Source organism: Buteo buteo, chromosome 5 (assembly GCF_964188355.1).
Source record: "Buteo buteo chromosome 5, bButBut1.hap1.1, whole genome shotgun sequence".
NCBI lineage: Eukaryota > Metazoa > Chordata > Aves > Accipitriformes > Accipitridae > Buteo > Buteo buteo.
This window is the reverse complement of record NC_134175.1, coordinates 24,075,201-24,098,826: the sequence shown is the minus strand read 5'-3', so window position 1 is coordinate 24,098,826 and position 23,626 is coordinate 24,075,201. Positions and strand designations below refer to the sequence as shown.

Sequence of the window (23,626 nt, the reverse complement as noted above, 5' to 3'; positions counted from 1 at the left end):
CCTATGTCAAGGGAAGGCACCAGAAGCCTAGCAGGTCACCATCAGTCCTATTGTATCCCTTTCTTAAAGTGTGCAATTTACTGGAGTCACCTTATAAATTACACACATAGGGCCACTTCCCAGTCCTTTTCTTGTAGCTGTCACAAGTACTGCTGGTACAATGTGGCAAAACATCAAAATCCCAGATAACCCACTTCATTAATGAAATATCTGGGAGACAGTGCTCTCCTTACCAGGAATGGCTGAGAGGCAGGCAACAGGATGGGCTGTGTACCGCCAGCACTGGAGGTGAAGGGATCTTGTAATTCCCTTGGTGACTCCATGTATATATTGAAAAAGAGAACCTGAGCTACATAGTGCTCCACAGGTAAATGCCCAGAAGGTGGAAAACCAGCATCCCGGCACGTCTGAAGAAATAAACGGAACCTGTCTGCTGCTTTGTTGGCAGCCCAGGACAGTGCACAGTTATCCTAAAGCAGGTTAACCTATACAGCATTTATTTCACTTCTTTGCTGCAATTTTCAGTCAAGAGCAGAAGATGCAATCCTCCTTGCGGTTCTTGCTGCTGTGACAGTACCCACAGCCAGTGCCAGTACAGCTGCTCAGCAGCCTTTCATCCCTTGGACAGCTTACCCTCCCCAGAAATACTGGAGTTGTTTGGAAACAGTGTGCCATAAAGATATTTTTCGGGCATAAAATATTCTGAACACATTATAATTCCTGTTACTGTTTTGAAGAGGCCAAAAATGAAAGGTCTGGATTCATATTTATTTGCATGATGCACGTTATGGAGCCAAGTCACGACTTTGAATGCAGAAGATATCTGTGACAATTATAGTACTTCCCACGTTATTGTCACACTGCAAAAATGGCACTGCTCCACACAGTTGTTACGAGAATATAAAGCAAAGCATTTATGTAGACTGCTCATCGGCAGTTGTATTGCTTTACATGCACTAGATGTGAAAGTTCAACATGTAAAGTCATGTACTGAGACCTAATCAACCACCATGTACTTCATACATTAATTTGTTTAAACTGTAACAAATGTGTTACAACAGGATCTTACTCCTACACCTTATGGAAATAATGGAAACAACTAAAGCAGGATTATGAATTACTTGAAAATAGTTTTGAAACTTTTTTTTAATTACACAACCCCCCCCCCCCGAAACAAAACCCCGGCCCTGAACAACTTGGATCCAGATGCCCCCCAGACTCTCCTTGTAATTCATGCCTCCCAAGCTCTGGGTTTTGTTTCAGCTGTCACACTCCTTACTGCCTTCAGACTTTGCCAAATGCTGCCCAGGCCAACTTTGGACAACACATTTCGTACAGTTTCATGTGGAACCTTTAGGCTGGGGTTTCTTCACATCCATGATGCTCTTACTCTGGCCATAACACCTAATGGAATGGTGCCAACAGTGATCCAAAAAATAGGAATGAAACCCATTGTCGTCACAGAGGCTGTGAGCCTTCTACCAGTATCCCCTGAACCAGCCTTTTAGTGACCTCAGTCACTTCAGTGACTCCAGACTCACTGGAGTCATGCGTGATCCCACCTACACCAGATCCACCTCTGCATCTTCAGCTCCTCTCTACCTGCTACTTTAACTGACCCATTGGCCTGCACAAGCTGAGCAGATAGGGGTATGCTCACATACCACGCTGAAGTGCAGCCCCTGGGAGGTGATGAGCACTCCCACCTCCCACCGACTTGGAGGCACTCAGCGCCTAACCAGAGGCCTGCCAAAATGTACTGCTTTGTAGTCATTGCTTGGAGATTAAATCTAGGTATTGCAGACATCCCCTTACATGCAAGGTGTTAGTTCCTTCTTAAAATATGGTGTGTAGTAAAAGCTGCAGATACAAACAAATCAATCCGAACGCTGGAAGCATATCAAGAGTGCCCTCAAAGGCAGACTGATAAAACACACAGAGCTGCATGAACAGATCTGCAACCTGCTGAAAACAGGGATGTAAACAAGTCAGGGAAGTGGTCAAAATAGTAACCCTGAATGAAAAGCAGAGAAACAAGGGTCAAAGAGGTTTAACTAAGTTCATAGGCCCAAATCCCACTGTACAGCTATCAAAACAACCAATACGTAGGGAGTTTTGTTGTACTAAGGACTGAAAGTTTATGGTAGAACCGCTCACTGCTCACAGTAATATGTATGAAAAATGTTAAAAATAATAGTAATAATAGAAAACCATATGGAAAATGACTGTGCTCGAAGTAGCTTCAGATATGTTCTTGTCTTATTCCAAAAGTAAGTTAATGCAAAGCAGCACACATAAGGGAGCAATCTACTGCCTGAAATTGTTTTTTTACCTACAGTTGTTGCAAGCAATATTGAAGGTTGAAAGGCTAAAGATTCTGGGAGTCTAATCTAAGCATTAGATTATGCCCCAGGATATTTCATTGCATTTCTCATCTCTCCCCTGCAGAGTGAGTTTGGTTTGCTTGTTTATGTGGGTGTTCAACATCAACAGGAGGAAAAGACATTTAAAAAAATAGGACAAATGTAATAGAATTTGCTTCACACAAAACCTGTAAGATACTAGTTAATATTCCAGAATATCTGGGGGGATTTGAGGAGGCAAGCAGATTGAAATAAGGTATTAAGATTAAAACAATAAAAAACAACAGATGGGACCGTGGACATAATCAAACTACATGCGATAAGCAAAAGACAACTTAAACCAAAATGTGCTCCTGCCGCATTTTTTGAAGTACAATCTTCAAGAAAAGTTGTCATATAAATAACATCCTGAGGCTTCAGTTCCTCGCTGGTGTTAAGATAACACAATTTTGACAAACAAACCCTGTTCCTCAATGCAACACTTAACTGCATGCTTGAGAGATGTTTCTACTGCGCATTCATGGCACACATAATTACCTGGGAGAAGTACGAGGTTAATTTCTTTAGCAGCCAGTGCTAAGTTCATGTACATGCGGCAGGTTTTTTCCACACACAGAGATCAATTTTCTGAACACGTTAAATGACAGCAGCAACACTAACCTTGTTGTGATTGTCCAGCTGCTGAAGGAGAGGCGCAACTGGAGTCAAGCTTGGTTCACCAACATGAGCTCTCGCCAGCTGAGAGTGACCGCAACTGTTCTTGGGTTCTGTTGAGGGAGGAGAATGAGCAGCAGAAAAGGCATGCTGTCCACCGCATTTCTGAATCTTTGGTTTTGGTAACATTAGAGAGAAGTGGCCTAGTTCATTTAAACAAGACACAGTTTAATCTCCCCCGGGTGTCCTGCAAGAAAGATGCTGAATGATAATCTGCACAGAATTCTTCCCCTCCAACAATAAAACTTTCCTTCCTTTTAGGAAGCAAGTAGTTTTTCTTTAAAATTATCTTCCAAAAACTTTATAGTTTTAGCACATATTTACAGAGCTTGGAAATATAATACAGAGATCTGTCTGTATTTGTGTTGTGTATAGAGATGTAACATGTTTCTGTATTTCTAGTCTCAGGGCAGAAGAATGGTTATGAACCACAGCAGGAAACTCTTGATTTACAAACACTAAACACTGATTGCTCCTACAAGCCACCAGCACAATTTGTATTGTGAGTATAATGGAGCTATATACTGTAAAATATTTATTTCAATTGTTGACACTATCAATTAATTTGATAAATGACAATATTTCAATAATGTGTATTTTGTTGCCATATTGTAGGATAATAAACATCCTGTATATATGTGATGAATTGGCATATAACTATAGACACTCCTCACTTAAGAGAGCAGAGAGTTCACTCCTTCTGATTCAGGCCTACAATCTTGTTTTGCTTCTGTTTGTTTTTGTAACATTTAGAAAAGCTAAAGAGATTGTGAAAAGCATGTTGGCATGACTTATTCATGCACCAAGAGGCAGTGACAAAATGATTTTGCTTCTCTCTCCGTGTACACATACCAGCCCTTGTAGTTAAACTAAGTAACTTCAGCAGAGTGTGTGATGAATTGGGAGCATGGGATTCTCTGATTTGGGAAAATATCTACTCAGAAAGAATGGGTCAAGCAGTGTTGTGTTCTGAATCCTTCTTGTATTCAGCCACGGGGTGCAGGGGAGCTTTTAACTAGTTTGGTTACACCTCAGCCATATGTCAGTTTGTCTCAGTTGTTCCATCCTGTCTTCATGCATAGCACCTCACATTCAGCCTGACTTTGGGAGAGCCGGAGAGCCATCACTGAGAGAGAGGAATGTGATCTTTGAGAAGATGAAGGAAGCAAAGCTAGGCAAAGCCCCAAGCCCCTCTGCTGTTAGCTGCCAAGGCCTCATCCAATGCTCAGCCAGGGTGTTAGGCTCACTCTGCTCAGCGGGAGCATGCAGACATCTCCAGCAGTCATGGTTGGCATGACTAGGCTGATGCGTTCATAGTGATGAGCCTGCAAGTCGTCTCTTATCCTTGGAGCAGAGACCAGTAAATCCTTGGACTAGGTCTACTTGGAGTCTTTCCAAAGAAGCCTCAACAGCCTGTCCAAAGCAGCAGGCTTGTGCAGCGGGAGTGGAAGGAAAGTGATGCAGACGTCAGACCCTGATGTGTTGCCTGGCCTCCCTGAACATGATTGCAACCTGCCTGGCAGCTCACGGAAACCCGTTTGCTGCAGGAGAAACCACAGCACAACAGCCACCCTGAACTGCATGCTGGGCTACGCCTGTCTCCCCCAAGGAGAGGGGCAACTGCCTAAGCACACTTGCCTCATGGCTGCATGCTGAGGAAAAACTCCACATGCAAGAGCTGCTGCTCAGCTCTGCCATACGCCAGCACGGAGCCAGAGGTCTCCCAGCTGGCATCCCACCAGGGGCGGATCATGAACCAACCTGCCCTTCCTCCTGCTTCCCTCCCTCCCTCCCCTAGCAGAGTTCAGTTCCTCTGCCTGCCTCCTGCACCCCAACCCGGAATAGGGGAAGGCTTCCCAAGTCTGCAGCGTGTCGGCTGCTGCTGGTTTGCAACAGAAGAACCTGTGAGCACTTCCTGTGGCTGGCTGCTATGCTAGGGTCAACACGATGCCCAAATCAAGCCTTTTTGATACTGCTGCTTACTTCTCTTTGGCTGCAAATACCTCACGTTTCACTTACGGTCTCAGTTCATGGCTTATGTAAGCAGATGAGGACTTCTGCTTGCCTTTGCCTTAAAAGCACATTTCTATCCCCATGATCACAGGGCAAAGCTCAAACACATGATTTACTTGCATTCTGGTTTTCTAGAAGCTAACAATAAATAAAATTATCCTGCTTAATAGTGATTTTAAGCCAGCTGTTTCTGAGGCCTGATTCAGAATTTTTAATGGTCCTGCAAGAAAATTCTTGGCGTACCAACAGAAATGCAGGTTCCCAATAAATACTTTCCACCTCAGCTGAGATCCAGTAAGGCCTCCCTCCTGCAGGAGATTCTCTGGCTACCCATACATGCCTTGGCTGCCCCAGTAAAACTGGTGTGCGCAGCAGCAACACCTACCTCATGGACTAGAGTCAGACCTACAACTTGCTACAATGATTTGTGTCAGATCTGATTTTTTAACTAATCCAGAGACCTTGAGGTGCTAGAAGTTACTCTTTACAACATACCTGCAGGGCTCAATTATTACCTTTCCAATAAGAGGAAAGGGGGAGGGGGAGAAAGATTGAGGAAACAGGTATAATTTCAATATTACGTCAGACTGGTAAAACACCTGTCACTGCAAAAAACATAGCCTAACCATCAGTAACAAAACCAGGAACAGAACACAAACTAACCTCACTTCTTATGCACACAGTTGCATGCACATAAAAGTACCTTATGAAAACGATTCTTTCTGGTCATTCTGATTAGGAAATCTGATAGCCTGTGGAATGAACTTTTCGCAAACTAAGGCTGCACTAAGTGATAGAGGAAAGCAAAAAAATCCTGTACTGTTCCTAGGAGCTGCTTGCAGGCCTGTTGCAAGCAGTGACACTAGTGAAATGAGCCCTATAACCTCTGTAGCCTCTTTATCACAATGCCCTACACTATCCTTTCCTATCAGCACTTGGCAGGAACAACGAAGAAATAGGGCCAAAGACAAATGCTGAGTCCTACTGTGTTGCTGACGCCTGAAACAAATATCTTTAGCCTCCCTTCATGCTCTTTCCCCTTCCTCAAATCCACCTCATGCACTTGAGATGCTGCCCGCTGGCTTTTGCCCATCATCTGCCCAAACCATGCCTGCTCTGTGCCAAGTGTACGTCCTCATTCTCAAAAGGTGCTTGGACCATGATAGAGGGTCTTGGGAAGCTCCTGTCCTTCCCATCAGGAATTGAAATGCACCTGGATCATCAGGTGTTTCCAACCTTCCTCAATGTTTGCATCCTTAACATTTTTCCAGTGCCTGTGCAAGCCCCATCTAGAAACGCTGTTTGCTCAGACACTGCATAGTAAATACAGACTTGCTTTCCTTAATCATCTTCCACAGACCAGCTGTCCTCAGGCAGCGCTATTTGTTGTCTTTGTAAAAGAGGCATGAGTGATCCCCAAAGCATGACTTTGGCTCAGATCACCGTTTGTGGATTTCTCACAGACTTTCCCCCTGGTACTGAGAGCTGAAGGAAGAAGATCCCCTGACATAAAAGCAGAAGACTCGAGCGTGCCATTTAAATTCTAGGAATCAAAACATTTCAACTCCTTGTTGGATGGAGAATGACAACTTTCAGGCTAACATGAAAAGCTGAATTTATACAGATACAAATGTTTTGGTGCAGTCGAATTTTCCTGCCTGTGGAAAATTAACCTTCTTATCCAATAGAACATGCTTTGGGTCATGGCAGTGAGCAGATGTCTATAATCTCCTGCACGTGGAGAATTTCCATAACATCAGAATTAGCAAGAAGTAAATGGGGAGAAAAACCCTGAATGGAAACAAATGGAAGACTGACGTGGCTGTGTTCCACAAAGTACGTTCTGCAGCTGCATCGCTGCTCTGGAACAAAGGGGAATATAATTATTGTTGTTTTACTTTCATTTCTCATTAGCAAAGCAAAAGCCGAATAAAAGTGGTTGTTATTTCTGCAGGAGAGAGCTGGCCAAGGTGAGTATATGAGGTCACACAGGGAAATCTACAAGGAGACTATTTCTTAAGCCTAAGTAGCTCACGCACCCAGTAAAAAACGTATTAATAGAATTCACCAGCAACACTTTTGTTATTGCAGAGCTGAGTCCAGGCTTCTCAGATGCCCTGAGGATAAGACTCAGCCACACCTGCCGGGGTAGGGCAGGACTTGGCCGCTCTTGCTGTCAGCAAGGAGTGATAATTGCTGGGGACGGGGACGGACCGTCTACTTCTTTTGTCACAGCTGCCCCCCCCAGCTCCCAGCCCTCCATCCAGAGCACTAGTGAAGGTGGAATGGCGTGCAGGAACCCTTGTTATTTCTGTGTTGATCAGGTCAGCATCCCTCCCCAGCTTGCTGTAACGCTCCCACCACTTTCTCCCCCACTCCCGAGGCAGAGCTGCCGCGCAGGGCATGGCGGCAGGAAAGACCTTCACACGGTTCCTGGCGCTCCTGGCCTCCACTGACTCTCCCTGGCTACAGCCTCCTGGGAAATCTCTGGACACACAGAGCTTTGCAGGCCTGTCCTTAAAGCCCCACATGTAGGAAATAAGACCTGGCTAGGCAGCCTCTCTTTCCTGTGAGCTGCTGTTGGCCAGCCATCTTGAACCAATAGCAAGCCACTGCACGTAAGCACAGTGCTCTCTTTCAGGGAGGGACCTTTTCCTTGTCAATAACTCTCCTAGTCTCCTAATCTTTTTCTGAGAAAGAAACCCCCAAGGTGGCTGCAGATCCAGCCTGGAACAGAGTCTGCCTCCAGCTTGCAGGGGAAGCAAGGCTTGTCATGCTCCCTCCCCATAGCCAGGGGTTTCTGTCTAGGTTCATTTGTGGGGCTGAGGTGATGTGCAATACAGGCAGGTGCTCAACCATACACTACTTGCCTCGGTTTATTGCTTCTTCCTTATTTATGACAGCAAGAAATGAAGCTACTCACTCCGCCTCCCTTCTGTCTTTGCATTTTGGAGGTAGTTCTTTGGCCACAGAGGTGTAAGACTTGCACCACTTCCTTATTTGCTTGCAAAAATCATCGCTGTGGATAGAGAAAAATAATTTAACAAGAATTAAGTAAGGAGAAGAGATACAAACAACTAAGCAACTGAGGTGCAGGATGAGTCCCACCAAACCGCGTATAATGAAGTGCTGGAAGCAGTGAGGTCCCATAGTGCAGTGTTTGGTGCTTTAAGGTGCAAGATTTGTGTTGCAGCACTGTAGGGCCTGGGATGCTCATGCTACAGAGTTGGTGCTAATGTGGAACCCCTTCCCAAGGCCAAAGCAAACACAGGAACAGTGGGAGCGAAACTGAAGAGTTCACCACTCTGGTGACACGGCATGAGTTTAGTTGCACTTTGTGTAAGACTTTGCCTCAAAGCCATGGTGACCATTGCCCAAGTGAGCTTGCAGTGTGGTGGTAGCCCAACACCAGCCAGCACTGCTCGGTTTGTGCTCCAGAAAGAGAACTGAGGAGAACTGAGTTCCCTCCACGTGCACAGGCAGAATGGCTGCCTCAGAGCTCAGCGAGCATTTGCATGGCTAGAAAGGGAAAGAAAGATGGGGCTCGTTTCTTGTTTAAAGGGAAGATTTAGTATTTAGTAATGTCCTTCTGGTCAGGAAAGGAAGGTGAATTAGTGGGGGCGATACTCAGTTCTCGGGACCATTTTGCATTAATTTCCCTCTATTCTCCACAGGGACAAGCACCCATGTCCTAAAGCCTCAGCATCCTGCTGCCTGCCGTAGCAGCAACCAGGCCATGGAACACTAACTCCCTCACACTTACCAATAGTCACACTTACACAGGAGATGAGAAAGCCAAGATCAAATGAACAGCATCACCTGTGTATGGGTACAGCTTATCTACCATTTGTATGGTGGTGATTACAGTTAATGGCTCAGCTTGAATTTCCCCACAAGCATGACTGCAAGAAGGGAAACTAGAGGAAGAGCTCTTCACTGCAAAGTGTAAAATCCCAGACAGCTCCTTTAAAATGAAGTTCTTGCATCAGGAGTTGAAAAACACCAGGAAGCAAAACAAAGCAGACTGCAGTGAAGACCTGTCTCTTTCCAGCCCCTTACCTTCAGGAGGCATAGCAGGCAAACTCCTGGGTCAGGCCAGTCAGTGGGGGAAATTTGCAGGGTCCTTCTACTGACTTAATCCATCTCTTCTAGTTCTGTCAGACGGGACAGCAGCTCTGGGCTGGGAAACCTCCTGCTTGTAAGAATGCCATGACATTTTCTCCTCATGGGGAGGGGAAAGAGTGCAACAGTTTGTGTGGGAAGGACAAGGGGTTGCTATTTTAATTATCCCACCTGCAAAGGTATGTTACTTGCTGTGTTCCTCCCACATGGCTGGTTGCCATCAATCCTGTGCTCTACTCAAATGCAGCCCAACCAAAAGTGAAGGAGAAAAGCATTTAGTTTAATGCCTCTGTTTTTTTTTTTTCTTTTGTTTTTCTGCATTTAAACACTTAACAGACAAGGTGTGACAAGAGGCCATGTAAGGCCTACTGCTTTGAAATGCCTACAAAATGGTATTTAGTTGCCAATACAAGCATCTTAACTGGTTGACCAGTGCGAATGGGCAAAAAAAGCAAGCAGAGGCACTGCATTAATGTAGCAACAGCAAGCCCTAATTATTTCACATTATTATCTGATAACAGTGCAGTGTGCAATCTGTCACATGCCTAAGGTGTCTGAAAGTCCTATTCAGCCCTCAGTAATGAAGTATTTCCTTATCCTTTAACCAACGAAACACAGCTACAACAGGGGTTTTCCTCTCATTCCTGGGAGCACATCTTATTACTCATGGCCAATAATATATGAAAAACCCACAAAAGACTGTGCTTTTTGTCATTAATATGATCTTTAATAAATGGAATAATGCACCATTTTACAGCAAGCCTTTTCTTTTAGACCTAAAGAATAGCCTTTTAAATGTTCTTATCCAATGTCTCTGTATCAATACAATCTCTTTATTTAGGTTTATATATAACAAAGCAATTCTTACAAGTATTCATAGAAAACTCTGTAGTGGCTTTAACAATGTCAGCTTTCATAGTGGCATCCACAGATGATTAAAACCCCAAAATTAGCTTTTTATTTCATACTCACACTGTTCCATGAAACACAACTTATACAGCATAGCAAGGGTATTGGGCAGCTTATACAAAAGAAATAACTGAAAGCAATTATTTATAAATTCATACATGATATTTCCTCAGTCATTTGAGAGAAAAACCAAAAATACCCGTTAACAAAAGGGTTCTGATGAGACTCCATATTCTAGGGTTTCTCCCCCTCTTCCCCAGAAAAGCTCGCTCAGAAAGTAATGCTCTCTTTACAGTCTTTTGTAAGGAAAATGGCAGTTTCACATCTCCTTATTTCAGCTTCTACAGAAGACCAAACCCTAGAAATCAGTCTTTGCCACGTTCATTTTCCTCTTATACTGCATTCAGGGGGAAAATAATCAACAGTGATTGTAAAATATTATTCCAGCTTATATAAATGTGAATAGAGCACACTTTCCTCTAGAGACAAAAAGCAGACAAGAAACATTACATACAAACCTTTTTAAATACATTTCAACAGTGTGAAAGAGAGAGGAGAGTCACAAATCAGGAAATTCAAAAGTGACAAACGAAAGTCAGCTATAACTTGGACTTGCCTGTTTCTTTGTTCTTGTGACTTTTTACAAACTACAGAAACATTAACTATTTTCCTTCCTTTTGAATAAACAAGATTGAAGTGCGATACTTCACGATACAGTTCTGAAGCACAAAAAAAGTGAATCAAGTGCTCTAGAAATAAACCTCACACATTTTTGCTCTGTCTTAAAAACAAGTGAATGGATTTAAAAAATTGACTTTTGTCAGACCTTGAAACTAGGAAGTTATAAAGGCTAATTATTTCTGCTTTAAAATAGTTACCAGGCAAGATGCTATGCCCCTGATGGATGTATGCTCCTGTAATATGTCTGCAGAAGCCTGCAAGAGCTTTGAAGAAATCCTTCCTTACTGTGACAGTTACTGTGTCTGTTGAAGCATGACGTATGCATTGAAGTTAACCAACTGAATGACTTGCAAATTTACACAATTGCTGATCAATAGGCTTTTAAAAATATCTGACAATTACATTATAAATTAACGTAGCTCCGACTAGTTCCTGCTTATTATGCACATACATGTATTAAACCACAGTGAAATAAATAGAAATGGCCATAGAAAGTAATGCATATTAGTAACGCACCACAGCAGCCACTAAATCAGACCTGCATGAAGCCCAGATCAACATTAAAGGCTTTGGTGGAAATGAGCATTTATCTTGAAACCTTCCACTCCCACTCCCACTGGTGCAGTTCCGCTTCCCGACAATAACCACAGCTGCACTGGTACTGACCTAGCCTGACAGCCTGAACCGAGGCATCGGCTAACACCCCTCAAGACGTCAGTAGCCAGGGTTTGCCCATGTGCTCCCGCATTCCACCTTAGCTTTCCCAGGGCTAATCCTCCCAAGAAATTTTTAAAACCAATGCCAGCAGAACCCAACCCTCCTTTGCTCATAACCAATGGCAGACTCCTTTGATTTCAACAGCATTTGGCTCAAGCACTAGCCGATTAGATGTTGATTTCCTCAGATACACTTCTGCCAAACATAACTCCCATTGTGATTCGCAGGAGTGCCTTATCTGTTATCTGCAGAAGTGAAAGTTCTGCTACCAATTTTAGTTGGTACAGAAGAAACCTCAAAATGGGGAATCTGATTTGTTACTATGTCACATCAAAACTGAACCTACTGGGGTGGGATCAAAAAAAGGGATGTACTTCTACAGCTACAGTTTTATATAACAATATAGAAGCCTAAAATGTAATTGGATTTAATGGACTAGAATGCTATGTTTAAATAGCAACCACATACATAACTATAGCTACTACATAAAAAAGCCTTGTAAAAATTATCAGGTATTAAGTATTCTGGTTATTTTTTGATCTTCAAGAGGGGTATCTTAAATTACTCAGCTTCAGATAAATTTTGTCATCTGCATTCCCAGTTTTCTCTCCCTCTCTCTCTCTCTCATAAATCCATTCCACCTAAACAATCAGTGACAAATCTGTCATGGGAGATCTTGCACTACTGGACTATATGTCACAGTCTGATCCCAATTTTACTGGGATGCACTAAAGACAACTTAAAAATGGCATATGAAAAAGAACATTATACTTGCTACCAGTGCTACCATCTGATGCTGTAACTCACAGAATTTAACGCTGGAACTCACGCACAACATACATATGCATCTAAATACATACAGAGTTTACATAAAAAAATATGTATTTGGCTTCACTGCAATATGTATAGCTTTTTCACTGAAGAAAGGCTTGAAGCTGAACAAAAAATAAGCAGCACATTAAAAAAAGGAGGTTAATGTATTTACCTGTTAAAACGGGTAGTGGGAGACCAGACAAAAAAATTCAAATAATCCAAATTTATGCAAAATACTAAGTTGTCCAGTCTATAATCCAACTTTCATAGACTAATCAATCCTTTTTTTTTTTTTCTTCTTCTTTGATGAGCTGCTCCAAATTTTCCAATTAGACATCAGGTCATGTATATGCTACTGTGCTCAGCAACTATTATTTTTATGACTTAAAAACGTCCTGTTTCAGCAATGGGAACTGCCATCATTTTTATACAAGTAAAAATTACAGCATAATTAATTTCTCCTGTATTGACTAAATACTTGAATTTGAAAATTCTCCCTAATGAGCCTGGAACTTTCCATAAAAACGTTTCAATGGCAGAATGGCTATGATCTTTTGAGTATTTTTCATGAAAGAAAATTATAATCTTAACATAGACTTAGTAATGTTATATTAGTGGACTATTTTTTTTTTTACCATTTAAAAAAGGAGTATCATTGGAGCAAAACACACTGAACACTGAAACTATGGCATATACAATGTATACACATATATTTTTTAAGTAACAATTCATTACTATTAAATTTGGCCCAATAATCTATTCCATACCAATACAGAACTTCCTTATTCTCCTTTCTGAGGCAGGTAGGATTAAAGATTTCTTTTAGAGAAAGTTGACAGGTGGGAAAATACATACTTTCTAAACATATTTATAAGGTGGGGGTTTTTTTGTTGTTTGTTTCCTGAAACCTGCCAGCATCCATGCATTGGTTTTTGTCCCCAGTGCACTGAGAAAATGAAACTGTGTTGCCTTTGAAAATTAGGTAATTTTCTATATGGAAACAAGACACAAATGAAAGGCAGTAAGAAAGCAAAACACAAACAGAAGTGTTTTTTGTTTCTGAGGATATTCTAATGATGACAATATCAATTGGTTTTCTTTTAGATAAGGAATTCCTTTACCTTTAGCTGTGCAAATTAAGTGCATGGTGGAGTTTCAAGAAAAGCATTTTGAATACTAATTGTTTAGCACATGAAGCTATAGAGCATTATAAGCAAATTCAGGGGAAGTGTTGCAGATAATCTGACCTGTAAATATCAGTTTTAGAAGAAAATCAATCTATGAGGCATGTCTGTTCAAATGGTTAGAATTCACATTCTAAAAACCATGTTATGTTGGTGAGTATCTCTATTATAAGAAACAGAAAAAGAGACAATGCATTAACCTAAGCAACTCTTCTGGCTTCTACTAGCACATAATTTTCTAAAACCAGTAAGATTTTGGATTCTGGCTTATATATACAAACACCACAAATGTTTGCTCTAACATTTTACTTGAATTATACATTATAAATTACCATAGCAAATATTCTACTGTTGCCTATTTGACAGTGGCACAATTCATAGGTATTTACACTATCATTCTATTTTCATTTTGCTATATTTATCTTGTCTGTAATATACATGAGAAACTGATAGAAAATTATCAACTTTCATCCTTTTCTCTTAAAAAAAACCCAAACACACACAAAAAGCCCCATAAAGAAATAGAACACATTTGTTTCCCCTGATTATAGTACATTTATCAACTATCCATGTGTCTGATCCGTAGAATTCTCTCTCTTACATGTATTTTGTTTGGTTAAGAAGGATTCCCCATGGTATGAGATACAATTCAATATAATTTAATTTACAGAGAAAGTATTCTGTGGAAATTGGATTATGTGCTATGAGCAAAAAAGGGGCATTGCTAAATTAAGCATTAAAACCAAACTGCTAATCTGATCTCATCTAGCTGTGCAGAACTACAGTATTTTGGTACCTACTTAAGAGTTTGTTTTGACTGACCTTTAAAAATAGTTTTTCTCTATTTAATCTATAGGGTATTTTGTGATAAAGTACGTAATTCCATCATGTTACAAATTATATTTATCCATGGTAGATTACAAGGCCAGTACTTTCTACTAATTATAATTCATCCCAAAAGCCTTCCAGCAAGTGATAGAAATAGATAAAGGAAAAGAAACCATCATGTTTGCTTTAAGAATGTTTAAGTAAAACTGCAGAACATTTTCATCTGGTATTAGAATGATTTTGATTGCATTGAGCATAAAAAAGTTGGATTTCTTACAAAGGATTGGCCTGAAAAGAAAGGCTAGAAGACTGGTGCAAATCCATCTTAGCAGAAAGAAGCAGTAGTCAGAGCAAATAACTTTTCTCTCTCCAGAGTGTTTCAAGTTAGGTAAGTGTCCTAAATATGCTTTTTTCAGCCCACATTCTGAAACGCTGATGGATGATACGTGCAAGGCAAAGCAAAAAGTCACTGGGAAAGGAGTGAAGAATCTTCAGTATGCATGATACAGCGATCACCACAAAACAACATACTGTACTTCAAATGGAGACTCAAAGAAGGCCAAAAGAGAAGAAAACCACAGCCAGCATTATGAACAGAATGCCAAAAATTCTGATTCAGGTCTTGAAACCCAGCTGAGCAACTGGCAGGTTTTCAACATCTGGGATGCAAGATTGCAGCAGATGGGAAGCCAGAGAGTGAATTAAAAGTAAAACCAGAGAAAGGCTGGATTTTTGAAGAAATGAAATATAACTGTATATTTATACAGGCGGGTAGCAGAATTACGCCTTAGAGACAAAAGGTACTTCTTGAACTGGTGCTTAAAGAACATAGGGAGGCCAAAATGTGTCTCATGGCTTGTATTTCTACAACTACATTTAATCAAAGTCTGGATTTGTAGAGTTATCTCTTAGAGATACCTAGGAGAATCTAAGAAACATTAAGAAGTGTTACAAGAGAAAATCATAGCAATCAAGCATAAACAAGGGAGTTTGGGAAACAGCAAGAATCAGATGCAGCAAGGCATATATTATGCTAGTTGTATCACCAGATACAGAAGAACAGGGTTGGCAAAGTTTACCTCAGGGGGAAAAAATAATATAACAGCAAGGAAACAAATGAGCTTGAAAGCACAGAGCATCTGTTTTAGTCAGCTGAAAGGAGACAGGCTGGGGAAGGCAATTGTTTGCTGCCAGTATCCTGCCACAGGAGTTTGGCAGGCTGACTGAAGAGATTTTTCTTTCTTTGAACATCACCGGTTTTCAGATAAAGTGATAAAACTTTACTCAGTACCAAAGACATGTGTTGTATCTTTGTTTATCTAAATAGTTTTTACTGAAGTGTTTTCAATCAGAAAGAATATTTCTCAGCTGGAAGGATATTTCTTAGGCATCCTGACCAATAACGAAATTGATTTTCTTTCAGCAGACAGTAAGAACAATCATTCCAAAGAAAGGTGAAGTTTACTTGAGATGGTGAAAAAACAATTTATCTCAATAGACATTACATTCATGTTCACTGATGCCTAAAATCAATGTGCATACAAACTGAAAGAAGGGTCTAAGCAGAGGGGGAAAAAAACCCCCAACCAACCCTCCCCTGCAAACACTCATAACCATGAATTTTAAAAGCATGCAATAAATTTTAACAAGATGAATGAGGGGCTCTAAAAACTCTGAAGGGAGGACGAGTTTCACCTCAGCAATAACAGTCAATTAGGATGCACTACTTGCATAAGTAATCAGACTGATTTTACCCCAGACTGTCTGCAGAGGTAAATCAGGAAAGATTTGTGACTCATCACAAAACTGTTTTGTGCCAAATAAGATTCATGATTTCTCCTCTGTATAAACAAAATATGTTTGCAATCTATCTTCACTAGACCTTTTGACAGTTATTAAGATTTCTGAATAAAATGTATGTTTCAGTGTACGTCATTAGTGATCTAAATAAGGTTTTACATAAATACAGGGGGTGAAACTGCACACAAAATAAAATGGAAAAAATGGCTGACTACTTCCTTACATTTGTTCAATGTTTTGTTACTCAGAACTTCACAGGCTGGCATCTACTACTATAAAGGAAACATATTTTGATTTGGAAGGATCAAAGGAAAGGTACTGAGCTCAGGGGTTTTTTTTGTTGTTGTTCCTTTTTAAAAGCCCTTTCAAGTTGGGGAAAATTCATGCATTGTCACCTCAGAGCACAATGCGATATAGGCAGCTGCTCCAAGCTGGCTATGGTGTGCAAAGTTCACTGTCATGACCGGCTGACTGCTCAACTGTCAGGGAAAAATTAACAAATAGAAAAAGGGGAACATGTGGCAGTTTTAGAAACACACTGTTCAATAAAGCATACTGTGAACTATAGACTATTGCACATTTCAACATGACACAAGAAAAATAGGGGGTTCAAAAGAGAATACACTTTGTAACATAGAAATATACAGACTAGCTTGTGCACAGAAATCAAAACATGGTTACAAGACACCACTGCAGTCAAACCTGTCTTATAGTCTGCTTATGATCTTAGTGACCTTAAGAAACTGGTCCAAACTGATTATCAGTGATACTTTTTTTTGTTACTTTTTTTAAAAAAATATTTTGAGACCACATTTTTGATACACATATATATATTCCGTGGTCAAAACAGACAGACTTAACTTTAGCGATACTAAATAAAAGTGCAAAAACGTTCAAAAAATAAAACAAAATAAAAAAATATGGAAGCATAAGCTAAAAATTTTCTGCATAGCTGAAATCTATTTAAAGCGAGTCCTTGGTAGGGGTTGCTGAGAGGAGGAGAAAGCAGTTTTTTAAAATGTCTTCTGCATGTTTGTTTCAAATAATGCAAAAAAAGGTCATTTGTCGGCTTTTAAAGTATTTCACAGGCAGTTCACTCCTGCGTCCTTAGATACCATTGTGGTGGCAGTGCCTCCTTCCGCAAGGTAAACAGCAGTGCTGGATTTGGAGTGGACTGCCCGGTCACTGCCATTATTGTTGACCTCGCAGTGCAGCGGCTCAGTGGAGATGACCCACGTTGAAGGACGCCACCGCTTAAGTGAGTACGGAGTTTTCACACGTTTCTTGATCTTTTCTCCTGAGCCTGATTTGCCATCCTGTGAGGAGTCACCTACTGAAGAAAAAACCAACAACAAAACAAACAAACAAAAAACCACAAACAAAAAACAAAAACAAAGTAGAAAACAGTATTATGAGGAAGGTAAGATTAGACTGGAGTCCAGGGTTGTTACTCATGCAAAACAGAACAAAAGAACAAAATCTTATCACACAAAAGCAACTATGTGGCAGAGGCATGACAGGTATATCAACTACACTAGCTGCCACTAAAACAAGGGGTGAGATTCTGTTCTCTGTCAGAAATTACTTCAGTGAAGTAATTTGTGTTACCTTGAATGCACATTGGCAAACAGCAGAATCAGCATTTGACATTTGAGGGGCTTTTGCAATCATAGTATCCTATATTACCTGTAATGGGAGGTACAAAAAAATGTCGCTACTACAGGACAGCAAAGGCTAAACTTTTAATAGCATAAGTAAATCATAGGTCCCCTAATCCTACTTCACCTGAAGACAAAACGGTCCATTCTCTGTTAAGATCCTAAGTCAGGATTTGGGATGTTGGGTTGCAAAACTGGCAAAATCAAGTTTAACAAGGATAAAATTTCAGCAGCAGGAATCTGATTGTTAAAAAAATTTTCACTTTATATAACCTTCAAACCCTTTCTTTTAACTTAACCTTCAATTTAAGAGAGTTACTGCAATAGACTTTTTTCTTTACCTCAGTAAGATTTCAACTCAAGTCAATATGTTAAGACAAAAATTAAGGTTTCCTACTTAAAAGGAAGGCTTAAACATTCCACTGCTGAATATTCATCTAAATTTCTTTAAAGATCTGTTCTGTTTTGTTTCTAAACCTTTTCTTTCCAAACATGCCTGGCACCCCAGACTATTTCACTAGTATCACAGCGCCTGTCCAAACATAGTCAGACGTTTGCAAGCACCTTTCAAAGATAGCAGCGCGTTCTGGAAATACATTCTCTTAAAAATGCACACTAGGAGGACTTTCCAACAGCTCCAACAGGCCTAAAGTCAAACTCAGAGGATGTACCCAATTTAACTGTAACTACATGATTACATTCTCACTGTAAAAAGCAGAGCCCCATTGTAACCTCTTCGATCTTTGGCCGTAAAACTTTTAAGGCAGTTATTCTGAAGGAGTCTATTAAAATCAATTCCTTCTCTAACTACTTTGATTAATTTTTAATATGTACATGGTAAACTGACAAAGGATTGCTATAACTGTTGGAGCTCAGATAACAAAATAGAGAATGCCTGACCCTCTGTCTAGGCTGGGCTAATACAGTAAAATCAGTTGCTTTAGAAGTAATGAAGCATATAAGTAGCTATAATAAATTATTTTAATCAATGCATCTTAGAGCCAGCTACTCTTAAGAGAATGAGGAAAAATAAGGAAAAGAAGGTATAATGTGCCCCTGAAGGAAGAAACAGGAAGCTTTTTCAATATACTTTGCAGCTGCCAAGGTAGGTGCCTTGCAAGGAATAATGAAAGTTAGAAATTACTCCCTTCCTAGAGTCAGAGTAGACAGGTTATAAAGGGACAGATTTATTCCATGTATGTGGAAGGAAGATAGTGACCTAACATGTGCTGGAGTTGATGGAGACAGGACTTTATCAAGAAGATTGAAATTGCGCTGATAGAAATTAAATTTATATGGGATTTAGCAAGCATGCTTTGGGGAGGGACAGAAGAGACAGAAGTATTTTCTATTCAAGCAGATATACGTAGTTATTAAGTAAAAAAGTGTCAGGGAAACTGTTCAAGTCCTGCAGGCACTTACACTGTATACTACTGCTATCCAAACTATTTGTGGCTGATAGATCCAGCGAATTAGGCCTCTGTGCTCTTCTAGTTTGGGTCTGCCCAGGATTTCTCACTACATTCTGGATACTGACTGTAGCTGTGTCTTGTCCTGGACATGGATTACTGTTGTTGTTATTGGCATTTGTTCGGCCATTATCCAGTGGTCGCTCTCTCCTGTCTACTAGGCGGTCCAGAACACCTTCATCATGGCCAACCTGCTGCTCCCGCCTCAACAAGGGTTCATGCTCATCAGGGCTCGAATTAATATTCAGCCGACTATCCTCTCCACTGAACTGGTTCTGAAGCATTTCCTGGGCCCTCTGTGCTACTGAACTGGTTGTCTGGCCAGATGGCACTGTGCCGTTGGTGTATTGGGTTGTGCCAGCATGAGAGTTTATGCTGTGGCTTCTCCCAGCCACTCCGTTCATGGTTACTGTCACAACATGAGGTTCTGCAGCATTGATAGTGTTCATCTTCGCAACGCCTGTTTCCACTTGCTTCAAGTTTGATTTGTGCTTGCCACCAAATTTTAACCGTGGCTCCTTTGTTGAATTTTTGGTGTTTAGGGGGAGGCTAGTAGGCCTCTTCGGAAGGTTCTGCTGCTTGGGTAGAGGATAGACCTGAGCAGATGGGACATCTGGAATCAAACATGCTTGACCATTGCCAGCCTGTGTGAAGTCCTGTTGTCCTGTCACCTCTACTGCAAGTTTTATCAGTGGATAAAGCAAGCTGGAACTAGTGCTGCTGAGTGGATCTGGCCCGCTAAACTGCTTTAGTGAATGTTCCATCAGATTCTCATCAGAACTTTCTTTCAGGTTCTTATCCACTTCTTTTGGATCCAATTTATTTGTCTCTAAGTCCTCCTCTGTTAGCTGCAGACAAACAGGGGTGGGCCCACCTGGCTGCATGACATTTGTAGTATGTAAGTTTGTTTCATCCGAATAAGGCATTTCGGATATGGTGGTCATGCCAGTGCTAGGAGTGAGACCAGTTGTATTGGTGGTAGTAGTATTGGTGGACAAACTGGTGACACTTGTCTCAGGACTAGGGATGCGAGCTTGCGCTTGTTGCCGCTCATAGTTAATGGAGTTTCTATTCTTTTCCCCTGAAGTCAATGGTGTAGTGGACATCGAATGTTCAGAAGAAATGTTCTTCACAATGCTGTCAGTGTGGTGGATTGAATCTTCAATATAGGAAGAGGAAGAGTAATCTGGATACGGCCTTATCTTTGATACACGCCTATGATGCGACAGATTCCTTTAAGAAAAAATAAGTGATATTAAGATCATATATGTAAAAATCACCTTATATTATAAAGCCTCTCATTTAAGAGAGCTGAATGTCTTTCTGTCTCTTTTCATGCATAAACTAAGGACAGATACAGTACAAACTGAGATCTTACAGTAACATCCTTGAAAAATCTTGGGTAGCAGAAAATTGATTTTAGTAGGACAACAATTCTGTCATGGCTGTTATTTATACAACTAAGTCTGATAACAGTAATTTTCTTCTATTTGTCCAATATGCTGTTTGTCCAGGTCACTGCGAAGGTACTGCTCTAGTTGCAGAGAAGTAATGCTGAAGGAGGGCAACAAGAATGGAACACACAAGACAGAGAAAGTGATGCTAGGAAAAAGTCACAAGGTCCTAAACCATGAAAAATCTATTATTTTAACAATTTAGGTATTCTACGATTTGAACATAATTTTTTTCATGACAATAAACACTGCCATATACAGCAACATTACTCTTCTCTCAAATCCAGATCTCTATTAAGCATTGATGTCAGTTCTGCAAATTCTCACTCCCTCTGGATCATACGTAAGCAGAGAATGTGCAGCACTTCTCTCCCTGGGTCAGAATAACCATGACAAATGATGGCCCTGCGGTTCTTTAACTGAAAAGCTACAGGTTTGAGACTCTGTGATTTCCTGAACTCTCATTGCCTGCAAATTCATGGTTTTTAGCAGAACACTTTGAACGGAAGTTTTATGCATCATTTAGCAAGAGTCCTTAAAGACAATTCATAGTCACTTCCTATCTTTGCAAGCCTGTTAAGACAGTTTGCCTAAGTTCAGTTTAAAACGCCCCTCTGTATGAAGTACAGTTGTTTACATAAAAGGTGCCTGAATACTGGGGACACATAGGACATCTTAAGAACACAAGCAATCAGGATCATGTCATACAATACCCATATGCAGACCAGCTCATGTAACACACACCCGCTTCATGGGTGCAGAAATGTTAAGCTAGCAGTGTGATCTAGCTTCCTTCCTGGAGTGAGCTGAGCATTGCATTGGGCATTTGCTGCTGACTAAAACCAAATGTTTTCTCTTCTTACCGCTCATTTTGCATGGCAGTTGACATAGGGTTGACCGTTGGACTAACTGATTTATTTCTCTCCCAAATCATCATGAGTTCTGCCATCCTTTCCTCAGCACACTGGGCTGTTAGTCGAGCTTCAGCATCTTGATCCCAACAGTCTTCAATTGTTTCTTTAAGTGACCTCACAGCCTACGAGGAGACAAACAAAACCCCTTTATCTTAAATTATTTTCCCTTTATGTTTGTGCTTCTAATTTACCGGTTTATGACAGCATTCTGTATGCATGAAAATGGTCACAAACTGGTGAGAAAGAGACACAGAAAATACACAATTTCATTCAAAGCTAGCTTGCCCTAATAACAGCAATATGCAGGACTAATATCATACCTCACACAAACACCAACTGGGAAGACAATTACTTAGGAAAAGCTACATTCACCAACGTCCATACAACCTTCAGCTAGCCCTCTCTGATGTATGCATGCTCAGCTCACTCTCCCTGCTTTATGAAGGCTGAGTACTAAGGACTGATGATACTCTGGAAATGCTGTCATTGTTATCCTCACAATCCAGCTAACGGTCGCCACCTTGCTTCCCTGCACTGTATGCAAATAACACAGCCTTGCTCATTCATCATGCTTTTCTTCCCCTGTTCACTACTGTAACATCCAAATGCCTCATAAATATCAGTGAATTTGGCTGAGCTATGGGAGGAGATTATTGCTGCCCTTGTTTTACAGATGGAGGAACAGAAACAGACACACTTCCTGGGATCACACAGTGGGATGAATGGTGCAGTCAGGATTAGAGCCCAAGACCTCCAAAAAGTGCTGCCATATGGTCAGAGGCCTGGAGAGGAGACAACTGAAATTACGAGCACTGAACACTTCTGCTTCCACTGCGTCCGGAGTACAAAACACAGGCAGATGTTTATTGGCCCCTGCTGCCAATCTACGGCCCGTGGATAGGATATGGTTTGCTAGAACATCTCACATCTACAGCCCAGCTTTAACCTCTCCAGCACCAATGCCTGTGCATAGTCCCAGCTGGGCACTAAGGCATTCAGTGGGTCCTGCTGACTGCCTCTCTGCCAGAATTGCCTTGTTCACTTCTGGCAGCAGAAGCCAGGACTTGCTCTGCATGCTAGCCAAGAGCTCTTCACCCACAGAGCAGGCTCCTGGCATCGCTTGCATCTGGCAAGTCACTGCTGCTTAGTGATGCAGCTACAGTGGCACAGGTGGGGATGAGCTCGCACACAAGCAAACCTTTTATCTCCCTTCCCACAGTAGACTGAAGAGGGGCTAAGCAACCACATCTCTTTTAGCTGAGGGACATGAGTCTAAAAGTATCCTCAGGGACAATGACAGGATAGTGTACTCCGTTTTCTCTCCCAGAATAAAAAGCCTTCATTCCACTTTTAGGACCTGCTTTAGTCACAATTTAGACATATCTCAGTCAGTGGACACCCTAATCTCCTGTCTTGCCCCTTTGTAAGGCTTTCCCCTACAGTTTTCACCAGCAGTAAATCTAACCAATATATATTTTGTCTCTCTTCTAGCAGATCCTTTCCTTTTGATGTTTTAAGGATCGTGAAAGGAGTACAGGGATGACTGTATAGATAGTTAACAAAACTGAAGTTCTAGAGCTTCACATTTACCACAGTAATGTGTTTTCTATTAATTTCAGGTTCAAAGAGATCTATACTAAAATGCACTATTTAGAAGTTCTAGCACTCATAAAAAAGATAGAAGGGACAAGAAATCTGCATTATTTTATTATTCTCTACAATATCCTTCAGTCCTGACCTTTGAAGTCAAGCTTGGGCCCTGCTTTGGCTGTGGCAAATGAGACAAGAATGCTGCTAACATCTCAACTCAGTTTATAGCCTGTGAATTATTTCATGCACATCATCTGCTCAGATTGTTGATTTATACTGTGAAAAACAATACTGCTTAATCAAGGTTGGTATCATAACACATGTGTTCAAGAAGCAGACTGAGACTGCATAGGTAATCATAAATTTTTTTAGGATTGCACATCTTTTGAGTGCCTTA

General features: G+C 41.0%; 1 protein-coding gene across 2 annotated transcripts in view; it reads right to left on the bottom strand.

The window, feature by feature from the left end:
• Positions 1-9,917: 9,917 nt before the first annotated feature.
• Positions 9,918-23,626, bottom strand: part of BMPR2 (bone morphogenetic protein receptor type 2) — a 113,981-nt gene continuing 100,272 nt past the window's right edge. Inside the window, exons 11-13 of one of the 2 annotated variants that reach the window (XM_075028168.1) lie at positions 21,589-21,761; positions 19,225-20,504; positions 9,918-17,477 (exon numbers count right to left, since the gene is read on the bottom strand). In XM_075028168.1, the coding sequence (XP_074884269.1) occupies positions 17,227-17,477; positions 19,225-20,504; positions 21,589-21,761 (1,704 nt within the window). In that variant the 3' untranslated portion in view covers positions 9,918-17,226. Of the gene's footprint in view, positions 17,831-19,224; positions 20,505-21,588; positions 21,762-23,626 lie in introns of both variants that reach the window. The other variant, XM_075028169.1, reaches the window with a different exon arrangement.